General features: G+C 40.7%; 2 protein-coding genes and 2 non-coding genes across 4 annotated transcripts; 2 read left to right on the top strand and 2 right to left on the bottom strand.

Annotated features, from left to right (window-relative positions):
- Positions 1 to 1243: 1243 nt before the first annotated feature.
- trnaq-cug (transfer RNA glutamine (anticodon CUG)) lies at positions 1244 to 1315 on the top strand. Its single transcript has one exon. It is a non-coding gene; the product is annotated as a tRNA-Gln (tRNA).
- A 209-nt stretch (positions 1316 to 1524) lies between these two features.
- mrpl58 (mitochondrial ribosomal protein L58) lies at positions 1525 to 3006 on the top strand. The gene is made up of 6 exons (XM_063482178.1): positions 1525 to 1689; positions 1902 to 1926; positions 2018 to 2077; positions 2183 to 2265; positions 2431 to 2600; positions 2679 to 3006. The coding sequence occupies exons 1-6, from the start codon at positions 1531 to 1533 to the stop codon at positions 2761 to 2763; spliced, it is 582 nt and encodes a 193-aa protein (XP_063338248.1). The 5' UTR covers positions 1525 to 1530; the 3' UTR covers positions 2764 to 3006.
- Positions 3007 to 3499: 493 nt separating this feature from the next.
- On the bottom strand, positions 3500 to 3572 carry trnar-ucg (transfer RNA arginine (anticodon UCG)). Its single transcript has one exon. It is a non-coding gene; the product is annotated as a tRNA-Arg (tRNA).
- Positions 3573 to 5838: 2266 nt separating this feature from the next.
- On the bottom strand, positions 5839 to 20626 carry LOC134632839 (cerebellar degeneration-related protein 2-like). Its single transcript, XM_063481660.1, has 6 exons — positions 20302 to 20626; positions 13127 to 13239; positions 11418 to 11566; positions 11167 to 11331; positions 10838 to 11045; positions 5839 to 9925 (listed from the first exon to the last, which is right to left on the bottom strand). The coding sequence occupies exons 1-6, from the start codon at positions 20378 to 20380 to the stop codon at positions 9158 to 9160; spliced, it is 1482 nt and encodes a 493-aa protein (XP_063337730.1). The 5' UTR covers positions 20381 to 20626; the 3' UTR covers positions 5839 to 9157.
- Positions 20627 to 22477: the final 1851 nt, after the last annotated feature.

The following is a 22477-nucleotide window of genomic DNA, read 5'->3' as shown; positions in this document are numbered from 1 at the left end:
GCCCCTTTGATGGGGGCAAATGTTTTTGAGATGGATTAAAAATACATGAGTCAAGAACACTTTTTGTCTTACAGTAAATATAGATAACAGATATAAAAATATATTACTACATTAAAATCATGTTAACAGAATCATGCAATAAGATCACATAGACAATATATATATATATATGATTTTTTTTTTTTAAGTAACCAAAACTTTTAAATAAAGCTTTCGTTGCTATGGGGGCATTTGTTTATTTTTTTGCAAATATTCTACTGTTTCTATTGTTTGAGATGAGTTAAAAGTACATTTTACTGAAACAGATGAGTCTTACATTGATGCAGACAACAGATGTTAACAGAAGTTGCAATATTACCAGATTTAATAACAGACCATAACAGAAATACGCAAAAAAATCGTGTAAAGACCACATTTGAATAATTATTTAAAATGAAGAGAAGCAAAATCCCTCACATGTTCTTCTTCATTTTTAGGTATCATTTTAAATTTAAATGTAGTGACCGTTTGATGGCAATGCCATTAATACAAACAAGATGCCTGTAGTTGTTTGCTAGCTAGCAACCCTGACATTACCATGGGTTGTTCATATTCAGTTTAAACAAATAACCTAGAGATACAATTAATTTACGTAAGTTTAAGTTTACAGGTATCTATAACCTTTAGGCAGCAGAAGAAACATACTAAATATCCAAAAAAGTTCCCTCCTTATCTCATAATCACTTATAAAGGATTTTATCGAAAGACAAATATGAGTGGCCCTATGTTTTGGTTCAAATGTGTGCGATAAATCAAAGTGTGTATCTTTTACCTTGTTCATTTTAGAGCCGCTGTTTAATTTGAGCAATTCAGCACTTTGTCCAAAAGGTAAATTTCTCCTTCTGTCAGTTTTGCACAATCTGCACTTTTTCCAGCTATCCGTCTCCTCCGAGTACTTTCCACAACGAAGGTCAGTGAGAAAGTGAGATCCGTTCCATTTGCGTCATTTATAAAAGGTCAGGGTCGCCTTCCAGATACCTCGGAACCCTACTGTCAGAACCTAGTTCAGACTAAAGCGGGAAAAACAGGATTTGTTCGTCGCAACAGGTTACATGGTAAAATGCCAGCTAGTGGAGCCATTAAACAACCTCAGGCCTCTGCATCATGTGAGTTGATATTGTATTGATAATTTATGTGTAGATGGTAGTGGCGCGATCTTTCTTTCTCGTAATTGAATACATAAAAAATTGACATTTGCACGTGTGGTTCCATGGTGTAATGGTTAGCACTCTGGACTCTGAATCCAGCGATCCGAGTTCAAATCTCGGTGGAACCTGACTTTTTCTTGATGTTTCTGCTTGCAAACATGTGGACCAAACCCAAATGTAAATTAACATGTATCTCACTAGCACACACACACAGCTTTAATACTACTACTAAACCCCGACGTTTGGTGTGGAGTATACCAGCACACATACATGTCCTACCGTCACGAGACGCAGCAACAGCTACACGACGTTCTTTCGACCGTCGTGAAGACGTCACTCCAACATGGCGGCCTCCATTGCGCGACGTTCCTATGTGTTTTGTCGTTGTGTAGGAATAAACGTGATAAGGCAGCATGTAACATTACGGAATGTACTGAGACACACTAACAACACTTTTCAGTCGAGTGTTAGTTACGGGACCCGAGAGACAGCCGGCACACAGGTCAGTAAAATAAACGCGGACAGTTTCTGGCTTTCTGTTGTAGGAAGAATGCCTCTAAAAAGTCCCTTAAAAATTGACTAGTTTACCTACCTACTGTTTCCGAATAAAGCTTATTGGACGTATTGAACTTAGTGTATCCTAGGGTGTGTTTAGTTTGAGTAGTTTAAGTTGTTGCCATCGAGAAACACAGGTTTTATTTTGACTTTTTTCAGGAAACCCAAGTTCACATTCCAGTAGGTAAGGACAAACAAATATATTTTCAAGAGGAATCACATGTCATGTCATTTATACGGTGTATTAATCCACATGGTCTTGTGTTATGCATTAGAACGTTTGACGGTATCTTACAGCAGAAGCAGCGGTCCTGGGGGTCAGCATGTCAACAAAGGTTACCACAGTTTAATTTTAAATGAAAAATAAATGCTTTCTGGTGCATAATTAGTGCATAACATAGTCCATGTTAATAAGATAGTCTACCATTTTCAATCCACAGTCAGCACAAAAGCAGAAGTCCGATTCCATGTGCAAACAGCAGAATGGATCCCAGAAGATGTTCGGAAAAAAATCCTTGAAAAGGTTTGTTTTCACATACAGTGAGTTAAGAAATATGTCTGACTTGTTGATGTCAATTTCATTCATTTCTACTCTTGCATCACAGTTAACAGAAAATACAGTTATTCTCTTTGCAGTTTTTCTTTTAACTTTTTAATTTTCACCCCTCACTTTGATGTTGCTGTGCAGAACAAAACCCGAATCACTAAGGCCGGGGAACTGCTGGTGACCTCAGAGCTGAGTAGGAGTCAGCAGAGAAACCTTTCTGACTGCATACAGAAGATCTCTGCCATCATAGCAGAAGCCAGTGAGAAGCCCCATGAGCCAACAGCTGAAGACATCGCTCTCAGGGCAGCAAGGTACTGCTTAGAGTGGCGTTATTTGGTTGTTGATCTACTTTTAAAATGGCTAAATTTGACCTGAAATGTGTTGTGCAGGTTGGAAAAGAGGAACAAGGAGCGCATCAGAAAGAAGAAGATTCATTCAGCTACCAAGCAGAACAGACGTGTGGATTTTGATTAAGTGGATGACTGTTATACTTCTCCCTCCTGCGATTTAGTGGCTATAATAATCAATCCTGTGATTTTATACTATTTATTAAGTGGTTGATGTACATATTGGGTTTTTGTTGTTGTTTTTGTTGTTGTTTGTAAAATAAACACTGAAAGCGTTTCATACTAAACACCAACAATGTTTTAAGTGAAGACTACTTTTAACTAAGAATGCTACTTTAACACACTAGGTTCAACGACACGTATAAAATGACGCTTATAGTAATAATAAACAGCACTTTGTGGAAGAGAGCAAAGCCAAGGGTTATTCTTTCATGAAAAAACAAGGCTTAGCAGAGGATGGTTTCGATCCATCGACCTCTGGGTTATGGGCCCAGCACGCTTCCGCTGCGCCACTCTGCTGCCAACGATAAAGGGAGTGATCATTCTGTATTTAACTCAATGTTGTACAAGCTTGCTAGTTTTTGTTACATTAGTGTCCTAATCTTAAAGAATAATCGTTTTCGCTAGTAAGTTAAATAACCATAACGTTCGCGTTCGCTTGGACGGATACCATCAATCATTATTAGCTTCAGTAGGAGTTCCGTTTCACATACACAACATCTTCATTTCGTTTTGCTTACAATTTTAACATTGATTCAAGGACACAAACATTTCAAAAAACTGCTGTCGTTTGGTGGAAGGTTAGCTGTCTAAAAAGCAACTGAATCGAAAGCGAATTTGGCGGCTGCGACGTAAGCAAAAGTCGACCACGAAGGGACTCGAACCCTCAATCTTCTGATCCGAAGTCAGACGCCTTATCCATTAGGCCACGCGGTCAGATTGATAGACGAAGAACCTAACTATATCCAAATACCTAAATATATAACTATACGACGTCGGTACTTTACTTTCTACCATTATTTCAACCTCTATTACAACACAAATGATGTTATACCTTGTAGAACAACAGCGTTTTATCCTTCAGGCATTGTCCCAACAAATCAAGCCGTGCAAGTACAGTAGCTGTTGATGAGAAAACCTTCCCTGTACTCATAAAATGTGCTAAAGTCTTGTGGTTTTTTTACTACTCCAATAATACATCAGCTAAAGTCACTTTAAAAACTTTGGCACAGAGGTGGGAAGCAACAAAGTACAAATACTTCGTTACTGTTTACTTTCTTCGTTAACTTTTCAGATACCTGTACTTTACTTGAGTAGTTATTTTTCTAACAACTTTTTACTTTCAATTCAATTCAATTCAATTCAATTTTATTTATATAGCGCCAAATCACAACAAAAGTCGCCTCAAGGCGCTTTATATTGTACAGTAGATAGCACAATATTAAATACAGAGAAAAACCCAACAATCATATCATATGACCCCCTATGAGCAAGCACTTTGGCGACAGTGGGAAGGAAAAACTCCCTTTTAACAGGAAGAAACCTCCGGCAGAACCAGGCTCAGGGAGGGGCGGGGCCATCTGCTGCGACCGGTTGGGGTGAAAGAAGGAAAACAGGATAAAGACATGCTGTGGAAGAGAGACAGAGATTAATAACAGATATGATTCGATGCAGACAGGTCTATTAACACATAGTGAGTGAGAAGGTGACTGGAAAGGAAAAACTCGATGCATCATGGGAATCCCCGGCAGCCTACGTCTATTGCAGCATAACTAAGGGAGGATTCAGGGTCACCTGGTCCAGCCCTAACTATATGCTTTAGCAAAAAGGAAAGTTTTAAGCCTAATCTTGAAAGTAGAGATAGTGTCTGTCTCCTGAATCCAAACTGGAAGCTGGTTCCACAGAAGAGGGGCCTGAAAACTGAAGGCTCTCCCTCCCATTCTACTTTTAAATACCCTAGGGACAACAAGTAGGCCTGCAGAGCGAGAGCGAAGTGCTCTAATAGGGTGATATGGTACTACAAGGTCATTAAGATAAGATGGGGCCTGATTATTTAAGACCTTGTAAGTCAGGAAGCCAATGAAGGGAAGCCAAAACAGGAGAAATATGCTCTCTCTTTCTAGTCCCTGTCAGTACTCTTGCTGCAGCATTTTGGATTAGCTGAAGACTTTTCAGTGAGTTTTTAGGACATCCTGATAATAAAGAATTACAGTAGTCCAGCCTGGAAGTAATAAATGCATGAACTAGTTTTTCAGCATCACTCTGAGACAGGATATTTCTAATTTTAGAGATGTTGCGCAAATGGAAGAAAGCAGTCTTACATATTTGTTTAATATGTGCGTTGAAGGACATGTCCTGGTCAAAAATGACTCCAAGGTTCCTCACAGCATTACTGGAGGCCAAGGTAATGCCATCCAGAGTAAGAATCTGGTTAGATACCATATTTCTAAGATTTTCAGGGCCGAGTACAATAACCTCAGTTTTATCTGAATTAAGAAGCAGAAAGTTAGCGGCCATCCAGGTCTACTTTTGCTCCCTATATTTTTAAACAAATACCTGCACTTTATATATCTGACTTGTATATGGCCCACAATGCAAAATGAGTTTAACATCCCTGCCCGTATCTGGTTTGTGCAGTCAATTCTCTGGGCAGGGGATAACCTAGCCTTCCTCTTACCAGCCATCACCTCCAACTCATCCTATGGTGTGCTGGAGTGTTCCCAACTCAGTATTGTGATATAATTTCTCCAGCTTCCCCAGGGTCTCCTTCCAGTTTTGTATGACTGAAACACAATAGAGTTGGGCCTATAAATCCAAATATCAATGGTGTGGATCAATACAAGCGCGACAGGATCAATACTTTATTTCTATGCAATGGCTTTCTTCTGAACGCTTCCTGGATGACCAAACTCTTCCTATCTTGTGGCCACTTCCATAGTCTTATTATTTCCGTCATAACCAACAGCTTGCAGCCACCAGTGAAAAAAGGAATGGAGATCAACTAATTTGTGTGACTGACATTATCTCACCTGCAATAGGATTACTGGGTCAGGGAGAGAGGTTTGTGTAAGAGGAGGCCTTAGGGTCTGATCCGCACATGCATAAACTATTTCTAGAGTCAGGAAGTGTTACTTACTCAGTTTAATTATACAACAAATACAAAGAGACTGAATGCATTATATAAATGCTTTATTAACAGGGTAAAGTAAGTCTTAGTTCAGTAATAATAGGAACTAATACCAGATTAGACTAAACATTAATGCAAATGTCTTATGAAGTAATAATGCACAAGTTTCAACTGGATAATAAAAGTAAAGCAAATTAAATAAATTTATTCTGACAGTATGTTATCAACATTCACATATCGGCACTGAAAAGTAAAAAAAAAAAGAAAGAAAAACAAGAAAAAAATAAAAATTCACACAAAAATCAAAATACAAGTACAGTTTTAATGTTAGCCATCCTAAATATGAAAAGATGAGGCGTCAGACATTTTAAGTGCAATAGGTAAGTCATTACAGTACAGAAACCCCATGAACCTTGGTAGAATATAACAGGCTCTGGTTTGGCATTGCTAACACGTGTTCTCTCATTGCGCTTGGATCATTCAAAATGACACGAGCGCCGACCTCAAACGCACCACAGTTTGTTCACTAACTGTTTTCTGGGTTGCACACAAAATCCATTATCCACAGTGTTTTTTTTCCTCTTCCTAAAAACACACATGAGCCTTAAACACTAGTTTACGATCCCTCCGGTGTTAGCTGTGTCTATTTGTCCTCCACGACGCTAAAGAGCTGTGTATAAAATATATAACCGTAATAACATTCATTATAACAAAGGTTTACATATAGGAGGTTACCAAGAAAAAAGGCATAGTTATTGTATATTGTGAAAAAGGTGCAATATGTTGCAGGTTAGCTTTATAGTTTGGTAAGACTGCTAGGTGTTAGAAAAAGCCCTGGTTTGAAGCCTTATACCGGTTACACATCAGCTATTAAGTGTGAATGACTAACTATATAAAATCTACTTCCTCACAAACCTTCATGCCGTCTTCATTCAGTGGTCACCCCAGCAACCAAAAATCCTCATGCTTTATATTTACTGTATTCTGTATGAAAGCTCATAATGCCCAGGAAACAGTGAAAACAGCTATCTGCAGAGATTGTCCTTTTGCAACTCATCTCTAAGTCAGAAGCTTTGTAGCATTTACTGGGCCTATCACAGATCAGTCGGTATTAGCATTTTTGTTGTCAAATTTGTGCCAATATGCAAACTTTAAACAGAACATAGGTAGAAAAATATTACTGGGGTAATTTGGAAATGGTAGCATGGCCTCTGAAAAAGCTCTTAGCACTGCCTGCAGCCAGGGTTGCCAGGTCTTTCATTTTCCTGCACGTACTTTTTAAGCACTGTTGCAAACAGCTGGTTGGGAACAGATATTCCTTATGAACCTCGACTTTAGCATTTTGGCTGTTGCTGTCTTGTTAGATATATAGTATTAATAATACTAGCACTTCAATCAACAAAGGAGGAGCACAAGCTGTTAGTAGAATTAATCAAGTCGTGCTATTTTTTATGAAAGGGAGACAGGTGAATCGGTGAAGATGCAAGGAGTTTTGAACATAGATGAGTTTAAATCATCCAAAGCAAAAGAGTGCACAAGAGAGGAGAAGAAGAGAGTGCAGGGAAGGTGGAGTGAGTAGATTTATGACAGGAGGATAGCAGTAACAGTGAAAGCTGATAACAAAAAGACAGGCAGTGGAGCTGGAGGTAGCAGAGTTGAAGATACTGAGCTTTTATTTGGGTGACCAGGAGGGGACAGGATCAGAAGGGAGTGAATTAGAGGAAAAGCTCAGGTTTTGGGGGCCTGATAGAAACTAAGTGAGGTAAGGCTGATAAGGTTTGTACAGACAGAAAGGCGTAATAGTGGACAAAGGATGCTGAAGATGGAGCTGCCAGGTTGGAAAGGAGGAAGAGCACAGAGAATATTCATGGACACAGTGACGGAGGACATGCAGATGGTTAGTGTGACAGAAGAGGGTGCTAGGGACAGGGTGAGAGATCGAGGCAGATGATCCACTGTGGCTGAAGAGCAGACCAAAATGGGTTTTAGTACCAAATTGTAAACATGTTTATTTCCTCCAGAGGTGGGCATTTTTCCATCAGAGTTTAGGGGGACTGACTTGCTTTTGCAGCCTTAATTTTGGACCCTTCTGGCCTTTTTGTTTTAATGTTTTATCACATACTAGAAACCCTGTCTGCAGTACCTGCACCGTGTTACGTTCAAATAAAATCTTAAACAAGTACTAGTTGTATATATGCTGATCTATGCTATACAAACTGTGGATATATGCAATGTTGTCCAAATGGCTACTTAATCTTATCTTATATAAATGGATTTTGGCAGCTACCAGCTATGTTAGTGTCAGCTGGACAAAAGCCAGTGTGTGAAATGTATTGCTTGAGAATTAATAAAAAAAATAAAAAGTGACCCCAACGTTTCAAACACTTTCAACATAACTGTCATTTCACTAGTGCTCATCTCTGCTTTTGACCTGCTAGCAAGGCAACTGGCCAGCTATAGGTTTTGAGTGCACTCAGTAATGTAGAAGACTGAAAGATAAAGAATATCACCCAGTATAAAGATAATTATTTTACTACCTAGTATTAGCAACAATAATCCAGTATCAGTCAGTAATCTCTGTATTATATTCATTCACAACACTTTTGCTCCTGGGCAAAAATGACCCCAAAACCCACAACTTGTTATGACAAGAGTCGGGTTAGTGTTTATGTTAAATGAGCAGTGGCTTCATAGTAACCATACAAACGCAGCACTGGTATGGATCTTTTCATCACTTTCCCAAAATCTCAAACTATTGAAGGCGAAGCCCCGTAAACTTTCACTAAGCCAAAGTAAGGTCACACACAGGAAGGAGGAATCTCATCCAGACAAAAATGCTTCACTAGAGTTAATGTGACTAGTGATATTAGTAAAAGTAGCACCTCCAGGTCATCCTTGACATCCTTGGCTTGTGAGGTGAGGAATCAATCTTTGTCCTATTATAATCACAGAAATGCTAGTTTAGTTCTCTATGTTAAAAGCAACACATGACAGACATTGATTTGTACTCGTGTTTCTCTCAGATATGCAGTTTTATTAGTTTTTGTGAAACTTTAGCTTTTGGTGTACTGGTCAGGCCCACAAGCTGTGTAATAGTGTTTTAAGTATAGTTAGTAAGGCAGTGAAGCCAGAACAGACTTTGGACCAGGCTGAAATGAAATTGTTTGTTTTTATGCTTAAGTTCTTCAACTTTTACAGATTGATCGCATGCAAATCAGAAGGTTTCAGCTCTCGATCACAAGAGTCTGACGTGACCTCAGTCAACCTGAACCATAATTCAATTTAGTGGTTTTAAAAGTAGCACCCTCTATAAGAATGTTCGCACCGGGCACCTTCGCAACCTAACACTGAACAAGCAATGATGCCACCGTCTCTAGAGCCAGTCGGTGTAAATTTAGTGTTTACTAGATTTACCAGATTTACCAGGTTTGCTAGCTTTCGCAGCTTTGGTAGCTTTGATGTCCATCTTAGTCTTCTGGATACGAGAGAAGATCTCCTTAAAAAGGGCTTTGTACTCTGGAGTGTTCTGCCCCAGCCGCTTATCCACCGCCTCCACCTGTTTGCTGATGCTCTCGATGGCTTCAGGGGTGGACGGCGATTGGGTGGGAGTAGGGGGAGGTGCCACGATGGGGCCCATGGCACAGTCTTTCATAGACGGGTCCCTGGAGACGGGCCGGGAAGTCTGGACACCGGCGTGACATAGGCTCTCTTCGTGTCGTCGACACTTCCCCAACAGCTCCTCGTACTTCTCCAGCAGGGCGTGGTACTGCTCATCCACCTCTCTTAGGATGGACATCCCTCTTTTCCTCACGCTATTGGCGTGCAGAGCGTAGCTGCCTCTCCTTCTGCCGGACGCATCCCGGGCCACGATGGCATTGAGCGCTGTGTCGCTGCAGCTTTTCCTCACAGGACTGGAATCAGGTAACGCCTCACCTCCAACACCTCCTCCACCTGCTGTCTCCTCCCTGACGCCTCCTCCCGTCTCCCCGACCTCCACTTCCAAAAAGGTGTCGGTCTCCGGGGTGATACTGAGGACAGTCTGGGTAAGAGCCACGCCATCATCCTCACCGCTCAGCAGGAAAGTTCGAGCTCGGCGCAGCTGCTGCAGCTCCTGCAGCTCCACCTCCAGCTCCCGCACTCTCGCCTGGCAGCTCTCAGCATCCTGTGAGCACAACCAGTTAGTTTTATTTCAAATAAAATTAATTACCCACACTCCAAATAAAGACATAAATAGTACATCATAGCAAAAATCTCCTCCACTTAATTGTCTTTAATTTATAATCAACAAATCATCATTTTTGGATCAGTTGATCAAGTTACAAGGTAGTTTATTAAACTGCACACAGAGATCAGATTTAAAGAACATTCTACACCTTTCCATAATCAATGACTATTTAGTCTGACAGATGCAGAAACCTTAGGCTGAAGTGGCTGGAAAAAAAGAAGCCAGTGTGCTGAAGTGCAGAAACCTGCAGTTCTGCTAATGGCCACTTGAGGCCGCTCAAGCGAGCATGTACACATGGACTTCTGCCTTAAAAAGCCAAACTTTCTTGCAGAAAAAATAAACATGCTTACCACTTGGTTATTAAAAAAAAAAAGCTGAGTGGCATCTTATTAATATTCTACTTATGAGATAGCACTAATTATGTAGTATCAGCATCTATGTGACGTACCTCAACAACATATACATGCAGCTAGCTCACCAAGCTAGCTAGTGTGAATGTGAACACTTGAATAGCCTCGCTGTTCACATGTGGTCACACTTTTGACCACATTTGAGTAGAACAATATGATTATGATTAAGGCCATAATTCTAAATTTGAAATTAATTTGAATATTCGAAACAATACTCCATTAGTCAGTAGTTTTCATTAGGGGTGTTCAGCATTGAAGACACAATTAAATGTCATAACCAATGAAATCAAATGGACTGACAAATTAGCACTGTCACTGCTAGCAGTTAGTTTCACGTTGGTGGAAAAAAACCCAACTTGCTGATATTATCTTTTCTGCTTGTATGTTTTCCTGTATCTTAACAGCCAAACATGCTTAGTGCATTATTTTTGCACCCCACCTGCACCCGTGTCTGCAGCCGGGAGAACTCCGATATCAGGAGGTTGCACTCCCTCTCCACCCCTTCCCTGCGACTCCTCTCGGCCCGGACAGCAGCTCTCAGAGCCGACACCGCTTCCCTCAGGTGCTGGTTCTCTTCTTCAAATGGCTGACGCTTGGCTTCCATAGTAAAACTTTCAGCCCTGCCCACTACAAACTCATCCTCATACCTGACAAAATAACAGATGAGATCAATATTTAGCCGTTTATTGCTGGCATGCAGTGTTTAAGTGTGACTTTCAATAACTACTTTCCTCTTCTTTCTCATTCTATGGAAGACAAAACAGGTACCTGGGTGCTGTGCAAAGCTCCCTCAGGCAAGGGAATGAGTGGATGGTCTTGCGTCGCTCTCTCTTCTCCCTCCTGACCCGCAGTTGCTCCATGGAGCGAAGCTGCTCCACCTGCCCTGACAGAGACTCCACCTGGTTCTGCAAAGTCTCAATAGTCCCCGTTAACCTGGTGCATAAGAGATGGCAAAGTTTTATGAATGAATGAAAGAAGGCCAAAAACATGGAAAAAGGAAAGCTCCCAGTCCCGTTCACCTCTCGATCTTTTGCTGCGAGGACTTGCTGTCCATCACCAGCGTGTGGTTGGTGCGTTCCAGCTCTCTGGCTGTCCCGTCCAGCTGCTCGTACACTTTGGCATGCTGCTCGTTCATGTCCCGAAGAACCTCCAGCTGCTTTGACAAGTACTGGAAACAAACACATACACATATTTAGCGCAAATCAAAATGCACAACTTCAGGTAAAGTTCCAACAATCTTTTAGATCTCTGAAGCTAGAAGCTTTTAACTGTCACTTAAATTTGGCTTTCATTTACTTTTTACAGCACATATACAGGATTCATCACTGCAACCTAACTTCCAGAGCCACTAAAGCACCTGCTGTACAGCTTCACACCATACTGCATGATACCATTCAGCAGATGGACTTCACCAGTTAGCAGAAAATTCCTTACTAAAGATAAGCACATAAATAAGCACGTTTCATGTGCACGATGTGTGTTTCCACCCACTTTAATTTAATTCATGAATTGCGCTAAGGCATTGTGTTACACAGAAGAAAATAGTCTATAGCAGTGTAACAAAGGGACAGTTCACGGGTCACCTCATCCAACTCTATTGATAAGCTTTGTTAAGAAAGAATAATAGAATAGAACAGCCCTTTGTTTTCATTGTACATGCACACAGAAATTATGGGTGCCCTGTTCACCATAAGCTCAAACGTCATTCTATTCTAAAATGCTCCATTTAAGGCTGGGTTTTAAATACTTTTGGCTCTTTGTCACTGAGAAGTGTGAGCACAAAGGCTCCACCCACCTGCTGTTCAAATACTCTCTGTACAAGGAGCAGCAAATAAATAACAAGCTGGTCTCAAAGAAAACCAAAACGAAAGTTTGTTACAAACTGTGAACCAAGGATTTGCATCAAGGTCCAGTATAAGGTAATTTAATTAGATTAGATTCAGTTATTAGTCATGTAGAGCTACTTTACTAGAGTCTAGGAACAGGAATATGTGTACAGAAATGAAGAAAATAGGCCCTGTTTAAGATTAACCTTTAAAACAGAGAGAAGGTCTCCTGCCAAACATACTGTCTGGTGGTTCGACACAGAAGAATGTAATAGCGGAAGGCTGCGGAAAATGCAGAAGGAGAAATATGATCTCTCTTGTATTTGGAAATGAAGCCTTTTAATGGATCCATTAGGACATTCTGATAATAAGAAATTACAATAGCCTAGCCAGTGTGTACCAAATGCATAAAGTAGTTTTTTAGCATCACTCTGACACAGGAAGTTCCTAATGTAGACAGCACTGTTTAGATGAAAAACGACTCTCTTAAAAAAATACTTTTTATGTACAATTAAAGGACAAAAATAGTTCAACCCAGTAGTACTGGAGGCCGAGGTAATGCCATCCAGAGTAAGGTATCTGGCAAGACACCATGTCCCCTTCAGACACGAGTAGAAACCAACAGGCTATCTGCACTTTAATGTCTTTAAGCTGACTCATGTGGCATAAGGAAAAAAGCTGGGTGTCATCTGCATGTATTAAATGTTTGCATTGTCACCTAATACTATTGCCGAGTACAGAGCCCTGTGGGGCTCCATAACACATTTTTTGTATTGCAGAAGAATTCACTTGCAATTGCACTTCCTGTAACAATTCTGTTCACTGCTGTTACTGAGTGCCCTTGAGCTGGCAGTCCTGTGATATTAATTAATGTAATATTTGCATTGCTCCGTGGTCCACACCTCGATCTCTTGCACTTGCTCTTCATTGGTGATGTACATTTGCTGCAGAGAGTCCTCCAGCTCTTTGTTCCTCTCCAACAGAGTCTTTCCCAGCTCTGCTGCCAAGTGGAGATCTAGAAATGAAAAAGGAGCAGATGAAACATTTTTAAAGAGGAGGAGGCAGATTGAATGAGTGAAAGCAGAGAACAGGAAGGGAGAGGTGTGAAATGAACAGTGATAGTGGGGAGGGGGGGGGTTATCTCACAGAAGAAGACATAATGCAGCTGCACAATTTAGATGACTTCTGTCACGTTTAACGCAGCACACAGCTCTATTTTAAGCAAGGTTATAACTAGAATGATCCATCACATCGCCTTAGTCTGCCCCGGACCAATTCAATTACAGAGGGAAGACAGCGAGGCAGTGCTCCTCCCTGCAGCACATTTCCCTCCAAGCCTCCTACTCTCCACTGACTGAATACGAAGGTCACAGATTGGAACCCAGATTATTTGGAGTGGCACATCTGAGATTAAGATGAGAATAGAGATTTCACTCGCTGGGATGTTGGAGGCTTTTTCTCAGAGAGACAATTTACTCTGACTTTAGCACATTTTAGTGTTTTATTTATACGTCCAGGCTGCTAAAATACTCCAAATTAAGATGAGCAGCATCACACTCCACTTAAACCGTGCGCTGACTCAGCAGTACTGATGGCCTACATTACTGGCTCTGAGTCAGCAAAATGTGGCTTGCAGCCTCTCAGAAAGTGAAGGACTAAACAGCCAACAAAGTCATCTGTCATGCAGTCCAGCCTCTGGCTTAAGTAATGAATAGTGAGCAAATGGATCAATGCCAGGCCATAATACATCCAAGCAACTGATGACCTGCATCACTGCAACATTTTCCTATTGTTGCAAGCACATAAGCAGGAGTACACAGAGTAACCATGCTGTTCCCCCACAAGATCGGATATATACTCATCATATTTGTATGACTGGTGCAAAATACTTTATGATCATCTACTTCTTACACACTTTCTAAATGTATTGATTTGAGTTTGAGCTTTTTTATTCTAAGTAATTCTACATTACATTATTACATCTTTCCATTTGGATACTGTCTAGAAAATCAGTCTAAATTGTATTTAAAGTTTAGTAGTTTGTGGTTTCATTTTAAGGGAGAGAGACAGAATATGAACCACAAATCCAGAAAAAAAACAAAAACACATCACATAAAAGTCATAAATTGATTTGCATATCATTGAAATGAAAGCAAAACACGACTTACTAACTGGTAAAGAAACCTAAAGATTTTATTTTTGATAGAATGAAAGTCTGGAAACTGGCTAGGCTCTTTAGCTACTCCTTTGTTGCTGTGGGGGTATAAAGATCCACCCAAGACCGTTCTGCATTGTTCTAGTTGAGGGAAGCAGTTTCTCAACCAGTATCTTATAATACATGCCTCTACCGTTGGCTCGTTAATGTAGCAAAGTTGTCCTGTACCCTTAACAGGAAAACAGCCGCAAAGCATAATGTTTCCACCTCTGTGCTTGATCAAACACGGGGCGTTGAGTCGATGCCAAAGAGTTTGATTTTGGTTGGGCTGAAGGTGACTGACTGATTGACTGTAATCTGTTTGCCATGTGGGCACAAAGCCAATCTGTGGGAGCCAGATTTCAGGCTGGTTTGTAGGGAACCAAAAACGTATTTCAATGACATGCAAATCAATTTATACTTTTCATGTAAAGTGTTATTTCCTGATGTGTGGTTTATATTCTGTCTCTCTCCATCACCATGAAACTGCCATAAAAATTAGCACAATGTTACCCTAATTAGCGCTTCTCTTATAAATATAAAGAAAACAAACCTGCATTTTTCAGAAGTTGTCTTGGTGATGTGAAATACAGCCCAAATAAAACCAGACAACCCATAAGTGTTTGTGTCTACAAGATGTCGAAGGGGATTTGGCTGATGGAGGGAGAGTTAGCGCTACACAGCCTAAAGCCTCAGTATCAAGACAACAACAGAGGAAGAGGAGGAGGAGAGAAAAAGAGGAGGAGGAAAACAAAGGAAGAGCGGAAGTGGGGAAGAGGGCCAATCGATGAAACTCACTGCACAAGAAAACAACTTTGCAAGTTAATAGCTGTCATAGACAACTGTTTGCTCCAGACAGACCTGACATTGACCCACAGGTGACATCACTGAGGCCGGAACACCGACACAATTACATCATGCATGAAGAAGCTATCCAGACAACCCGTGCAGCCAGCTGCCAGTGTGTCAGCACTTTAGAGAAAAATAAAAGTTTATTTTTAAGAGTGTGTGAATGCATCTGCAGTCGAATCCATGCATTCAGTACAGTACGTAGTGATGTCTTCCACAGGCTGATTTTTGGGTAGGTGCGTATCACCCACGAGACTCACTGTAATGTGGAAAATAAGACTTCTGGTTCCTCTTTTCCAGTGTTTCAGACTAAATTTGTAACAGAAAAAGCACTAGAAACATTCACCAGACAGAAGAACTACGCCATAGTGCTTATACAGGCTGTAATACTGACTGCAATGATGCATACTACATGGCAAAGTAGCAATTTATAGAAACTATTTATAAAAACATCCCGGGATATTGCTCTCTACTCCTGAGTGATGTAAACAGTTATGATGTAACAGGAGTGCTTAGAGAGCTCTCTCATCAGATGTATGCAAGCAAACAGCCCCCCAGTCTCAGTTGGTAGGGCCACTTATTAGTTTCTTGGTCATCGGCCAGGAGAGGCTCAGGCTAACACACAATAAACCCAAACAAAGAAGCAACAAAGAAGCATCCCAATTACACGTCTGCATCCTTCCTGCTTTCTCCTCCTTTAAGAGTCGAAAGCTGAGACGTGACATCATGAGTAGTTTGTACAGTTACAGGCCTAGTTTAACACCTGCCACATCTAAACACACACTCAGACTTTCAGTTTGTTTTCACTCAATGTTAGCCTTCATTTTTATTGTTATTTTTGCTCATATAGCACTTTTTGTTCTTTTCTTTATTTAATCTATGCAACTAGTATATACTGCTCATTATGAAAGTCACTTAAATATGAATCATGTTTATTTCTCCAGTTGGATAAAAAGTTGGGGAAATAAATCTCTGTCAAGATAATCCCACAACGCTTCAGTAATGCTGAGGTCCAGGCAAGACTCAGGTGTGTTTTTTCCATCCAAGTATGCTTTTGCTGCATTGGCAGAGTGTTTGCAGTTTTTGTCATGCTGAAAAATGATGCCATTTTATAGTGGTTCAAAAGCTGACTGTACTTTTTCACAATGCCATTGATTTTCATCCCCAACACCACTGGCTCAAATACAGCCCCATGATGCAACTATCATATTTTAAAATATGCACCTCTCATAAAAATCGGATTATAAGATGAAAACAGGTTCAGCCACTTCTCTTATCTTCACCGCCAATATAGACACATACACACTCGTTTTCATATCTTAGTGAGGACATCTAACTGAGATAATGCTTTCCTTAGCCACTTACCCTAACCATCAAAAATGAATCCCTAACCCTCAGCCTAAACCTAACCATAACCTAATTAGAAACTTGACACTAAAACAACATTTTTAGGCTCAAAAATGACTTCAAAATCATGGGAACAGGCATTTTGGGACTGTTGGTCCTCACAAGTATAGTAGCACGGCAATGTTCTGTCCTGAAAAAGACATCTAAACATGCACACACAAGCCAGCAACCTCCAGGAACGACTGCCAACCAGTCTGAAAATATACATTTTTCTCCATAGCACCTTTTGATTGTATCATGGTCAGTATAGCTCTTGAGCAATCTGCACGTGAGCTCACGTGAGAAACCCTAAAAGGATGAGGAAGCTTTTTGCAGCTCAGCTAAACAAATGTGATAAAGCAGGGTTGGCTTTAAGGCAGGCCTACATTGTGACTGAGAAGAGGTTACCATATGAACTGACAGTGATCCTTGGTCAAAGACGGTGATGGCAAAACAGGCAAATACTACTATTACACAGTTAGTTTTTAAATCTTTTAGCAATTCTTATTAAAAACTACTAAAAAGAAAAATATCCTAATTTCATCCACCCATTCTCCCACCCAGCTACCAGGTGAGGAGCGGGGTACACTCTGGGCAGGTCTCCGGTGCAGAAAGAAATCCTCATTTATCCACATTTTTAGCCAACACTTCTGTAAATGGTAAATGGTAAATGGACTGGTTCTTATATAGCGCTTTTCTACTCTTCTGAGCACTCAAAGCGCTCAGAAGTGGTGAGAGTCATCCCAAAGAACAACAACTTACGGTGATTCCTGCATGACAACAAGGTAATACGATGAGAGTGGTGTGCCTATCCAAAGGACTCGATGCACCTAGAAATGCCACACGACTGAAGATGAACTGGGGCAGTCAGCACTTTGTAGCCCAGCACTGTTCAGAGAGGACTGACATCCTCTCTGCTCCATCAAACTCAGATCTCTCTGCACAGAGACACGGCTCGTTTCTCTGGCTCCAGCCATTTTGACTTTTGTTACACTTTCATTCCTCTCTCACACTGTCGCTCTGATTTGCCTCGTCTTTCTTCTAATTTCACTCTTTTCTTCCTCATCATCTCCCAAAATAAAGCCAATTAAAGACCTGTTTTAACCCTTGGTTTCCGTAATGTGTGACACTTGGTGCACAGGAAACAAGTTAGCTTATCAATCGATGACATCATGATGGTAAGTGTGTTTGTTTGTGCGTGCATTGGTGTTTCTAATCAGGTAAAATCACAGCATCAGCACCATTTAGCCTTAGCCAGGGGAAATGTAGCTTAGCATTATAATTAGATGAGCAGAGAGCAGGTGATTGAGAGATTATGCACGACAGGAAATGAGCTAAGTGGTATAGAGAGTGTGAAGACTCACAGCTGTGGATAAGTCCTAAAAACATAATTATACAAGTCATTGTGCTGAATGATCAGGTTCAGACTGGTTTCAAACTGGCTCACAAATATCTGCAGATGTTTCATTCATCAATAAATAGACTGTGTGACTTCATTCAAAATGTAATTTCCTGAGTCACCGAGATATAAAAGCTCCCTGGAAATGGAATATAAAAAGCTGCCGTCATTCAGATGTAAACCAGCTGATACAGGATCCATCTGCTACAACATCAGCTGCAATTTGTATGAACACTGAAATACATTTGAAAGGCTTAGTAAATGTTTATTGTATCTTCAGCTCGTTGGGCTTTACTAATTTTTTGTCATATATACAGTGTTATAATAGGAAACCCTCATATTAAACATGGCAAATATTTCAAATAATAAAGTCAGTGTATGTACAAGCTTCAGACTTGATGCTAAATGCACCAGTGTTTTCTCCTCTTGGCACTGTATGATGTCAGTAACAGAGGATATTTCTAATATGGTCATCCGAGGCACACAGCTCCACCCACCAGCAGTTCAGACTTTATGTTTACAATAGGCAGCCAATGAGGAGAGAGTTGGCCAAACTAAACAGCAACAATAATTTGAGGGACTTCACCAAGGAATAAAGATTGAAGAAGAATAAAAATTTGGAGCTGGAAATGATGACATTAGGTGTTCTTTAAATATAGCAACACTGACAGTCGAGTCCCTTGTGTTGTTACTGAGTGGAGGTTATAGTGTTAATGGAAAGACACGGGTTAATTAGCAAGCTTTGAACTGGAAGGTTATTGAGATTTTTCCTTCACAAAAGCTAGTTCAATCACAATAATGTTGGCAAACTGCAATTCTTTTTTTCCATTTATTTATTTTACAGAAAAATGTTTTTTATCTCTTTGTTTTATCTTATTTTATCATCCCTAGTCACTGATAACTAGAGCTGGCAATCACTAGACATCCCACGATATGATATTATCATACCCCCTTATTCGCCATATGAAAATATTTCGATTTTTTTTGTCCTTAAAATTAAACTTTGTCAATACATTTATTTTTTTTTATCCAGTAAGATAAAACTATCTCACATCAGATAACCATCTCAACACTGTCACAAAAACCTGCCATAAATGTCACCATAACATGCAGTTAGTCTGCCATCAGTCTGGCATCAGTTTGTAGTTTAATGGTTGGCAATTGCATGCTATCTGATAATACAGCCATTAACAGTGGTAAATCATTGAAAAATCACGTAGCTGTTGCCATCTACATGAACAGCAATCTAACTATTACATTTCTGCTCAGTAACCTTCCTGTTCTTGAGGAACATAACAGAATACAACCAGCTGGCAGCCCGCTGAGTTGTACTCATTGACTAAGACTCATGCAGACTGATGGCAACATGTTGGCAATCTGTCTGCATTTTTAATTAGACAGAAATCAACCTTTGACAACCTCACTGAGAACGATTGCAGTCAGTCCGAGTCAGACTGCAACTGTTTGCAGAAAGGTTTCAAGTACCTTGCAATCAAACGGGTCCTGCACTCTGCAGCCATTTAGTCGCCATCTATTAACTTGCTCCAAATTAGGAGCTAATTTTCTCAAGCTAGATGTTTCTAGTGTTGGGTTACCTCAGGGTGGTGGTGCATGTCCCAAAGTATTTGAATTTCTGTAATAAAATATTGATATTTGGTTTTCCTTTTTTTCCTATACTGTATCGATATTCCCTCTCAAACTCTACTGATAACCGCAACATAGCGGACATTTCCTGATGTCAAAATATAATAAAAATAATTGTGATACAGAGGTTAAAAAATTGAATGGCTCAGCTATATTTTAGAATGGGGATCCCTGACACAAAGCATTTAATAAATCAATACAAAACAAGTGGACAGGAAAAATATTTTAAACACATCGACCCAGAATTGCAACATCGGTGCATGCCTAAAGATATGCGCTTTAGTTCGATTAGGACTTCCATATGGTGGACCCTGATACGGGTGCATCACACTGATGCTGACTACTTTCAGCCATGCAAAGGCCCTGCTTGGCATGCTTTCAAAGCATTGTTGTCAAAGAAGCGCAGTCCGCTCCTTGGGAACTCCTTCGCTGTTTTTATTGATTGCGCTGAAGCAGAGCAAGCAAACGGCTCCAAATGACTTCTCTGTCGTATCTCACGACAACAGAGTCTTTGTTCGAAGAGGCCGGCTGAGCGGCCGGTGCCAGAAGCTGACAGAAACAAGGGATGCTGCGGGCAGGGAGGATAGGATGGTGACTTGTCTTACCCTGCTCCAGGTCCTGCTGGTCGTACCATGGCTCTTCCTCTTCGGTTACGAATTCCTCCATTCTCCCTGAGCTTAGCATGGGTTTCCCCGCGGCTCTGTCCGGACAATAGACGTCCTGCAGGAAAGGATCCTCCAGAAGACAGCGGTGGCTCCTAGAAGCCGGAGCTCTTTTCAGCGCTGTGTTGTGCCTCGACGTGTTTCCTCTTTCCTTCCTCTCCTCCGCGTTTCCTCGGTCACTCCCACTGCCCCCCTCTCATCCCCCCACCACCACGCACCGGCTCATCCCGGTGCTCCGACCTGCCGCCTCTGCAGGCTGCGCCGCTTCAGGAGCCTATAGACGTGGCAGAAAATAACGGCACTTCCTTTGCCGCTGTTAGCGCCAGCATGCTCACGACGCCTTCACGTACCGCTCGTAACACCCGATTATCTCCACTCGTCCAGCTTTTGTTCAAGTGCGCCCTCTACATTGATGTCAAAAGAGAGGTCAAGACATGCCATCCATAATTTAAGCTCATTAACTGCAAGCGCAACTACTGCGGGGTGACAAATTAAAGGAAAAACGTTTACCCTACACCTAGGCATTTGTTGACGTCATTTGGGTCCACTTGTTCGTTTTAGAGCAGGGAATTTTACATTGTGGGCCACATACAGCCCACTTTCTGTGTAAAGAAGTTTAACTACACATTTAATCCCTGAGATGTCTTAATATATGAAAAATAAGTGCTATTTCAGCAGTACGTCTTGGTTTTTCTGCATTGCTGCTGCCGTAAAATGAAATGGAATAAAAATAAATTGTAAAAAATAAATGTGTACACTTACAGAAAAAGTCCTGATAGCTCAGTGGCCAAACTTTCCTGTAATACTAAACAATACTAAACAAACTAACCTTTTTCCCCTTTAAAAAAATAAAAATAAAAAATAAAAAAGCACTGGGGAACAGACATTTTTTTGCTTATGTCTTGATATTCTAATGGACTCAATTCTTTATTTGTTAGGCCTGGGTATCACCTAGAATGTAAAACTGTGAAATTTTGACTTAAGTGAGGAATTTTGTGTCTCATCTCATCTCACAGGCAAAATCAATAAAAGTCATCTCACTGTGTTGCACTATATATGTTGCATGCTATCTGCACCACTAGAGGGCGAGCTGGTGTTTCATGCTTGTCATAACAACATCCTGGATCTTTCTTACAGTCCTGTGGGAAAAAAACAGCAACACAAGACCGTTTACTTTCTAATGTTTTGTATATCAGGACAGAGACTGAAAAAGTCATATAGAAAACGATTCCTTTATGTTACTGCTAAAGATGGCTTTTCAAGCTATTGAATCATGAGGTGTGCTCACCTTTTCACACACAGCTTTGGTTAAATAAATAATGGAATAGCATGTCATGCACTGTTGTTTATTAGAGGTTGAATCTATCCAACTAAGACCTACTGAGGATCATTCAAGGGAGGGACAACTTTGCATTTGGTGTGATAAGAGCCTGATGATCATGTCCGGTAAAATGGATGACACATTATTTATTTCTTACCCATTAGAGACTGAGAAACAGGAAGAGGAGCCCCAAAACTAGACCAACAAACACACAAAGAGACTTCACTCTCTTGTATCCACAGTGACTCTCCTGCCAGCCAGGTGTAATGGTTGTAGAGATAAATGAAGAATGCATGGTCTGACATACAGAGATTCCTTCATTTGTAAGAGAGACCTATATGGACTCCTCTGCACCTTTGAGCTTGTCCATTTTCACTGATTAAAGCTGTAACACTAATGAAACAGGATTGGGATTTACTTGTTGGTCATTTTTAATGATGATATGTCAAATGTATAGCATGCGCTTTCATTGACGTCAATTCACTCAAGCGCTTCAAATCCACTGACATAACTCACCCACGTGTGTATTTGTATAACAGTGGCATCTACAGCCCTGATGTGACACTGGAGCTTCAGATGGACGCCAGACACTGTGACAGCCTGCTGTGAGCTGGAGGGTCCTCTGAGGAATGTGACTAAGTAACTCAGCTGGGCAAGCAGTTCTCATGCATACACGAATACTTGGGCTATCTATACCAGCTGTTGTTGTGGTGACTAAAATGAGACATTTTCTGGGTTCACAAGGGTTAGATTTGACCTCTAGCCCCTTTGGTGACTGTTGCACTATGACAACGTGTA

This window comes from Pelmatolapia mariae, linkage group LG8 (genome assembly GCF_036321145.2).
Source record: "Pelmatolapia mariae isolate MD_Pm_ZW linkage group LG8, Pm_UMD_F_2, whole genome shotgun sequence".
Classification (NCBI taxonomy): domain Eukaryota; kingdom Metazoa; phylum Chordata; class Actinopteri; order Cichliformes; family Cichlidae; genus Pelmatolapia; species Pelmatolapia mariae.
The sequence above is the reverse complement of the archived record's forward strand: the minus strand, read 5'-3'. Positions and strand labels throughout refer to the sequence as shown.

Bases quoted from the DNA above. Each gene is read 5' to 3' on its own strand.
- LOC134632839 (XM_063481660.1), bottom strand. From the start codon at position 20,380: ATGCTAAGCTCAGGGAGAATGGAGGAATTCGTAACCGAAGAGGAAGAG. The intron at 11,567-13,126 runs GTGTGGACCACG...GTTTGTTTCCAG, and splicing joins AGCAAGTGCAAGAGATCGAG to TACTTGTCAAAGCAGCTGGA. The intron at 9,926-10,837 runs GTGGGGTGCAAA...TTGTGCTCACAG, and splicing joins GGCTGCAGACACGGGTGCAG to GATGCTGAGAGCTGCCAGGC.
- mrpl58 (XM_063482178.1), top strand. From the start codon at position 1,531: ATGGCGGCCTCCATTGCGCGACGTTCCTATGTGTTTTGTCGTTGTGTA. The intron at 1,690-1,901 runs GTCAGTAAAATA...GACTTTTTTCAG, and splicing joins GAGAGACAGCCGGCACACAG to GAAACCCAAGTTCACATTCC. The intron at 1,927-2,017 runs GTAAGGACAAAC...GTTATGCATTAG, and splicing joins CCAAGTTCACATTCCAGTAG to AACGTTTGACGGTATCTTAC.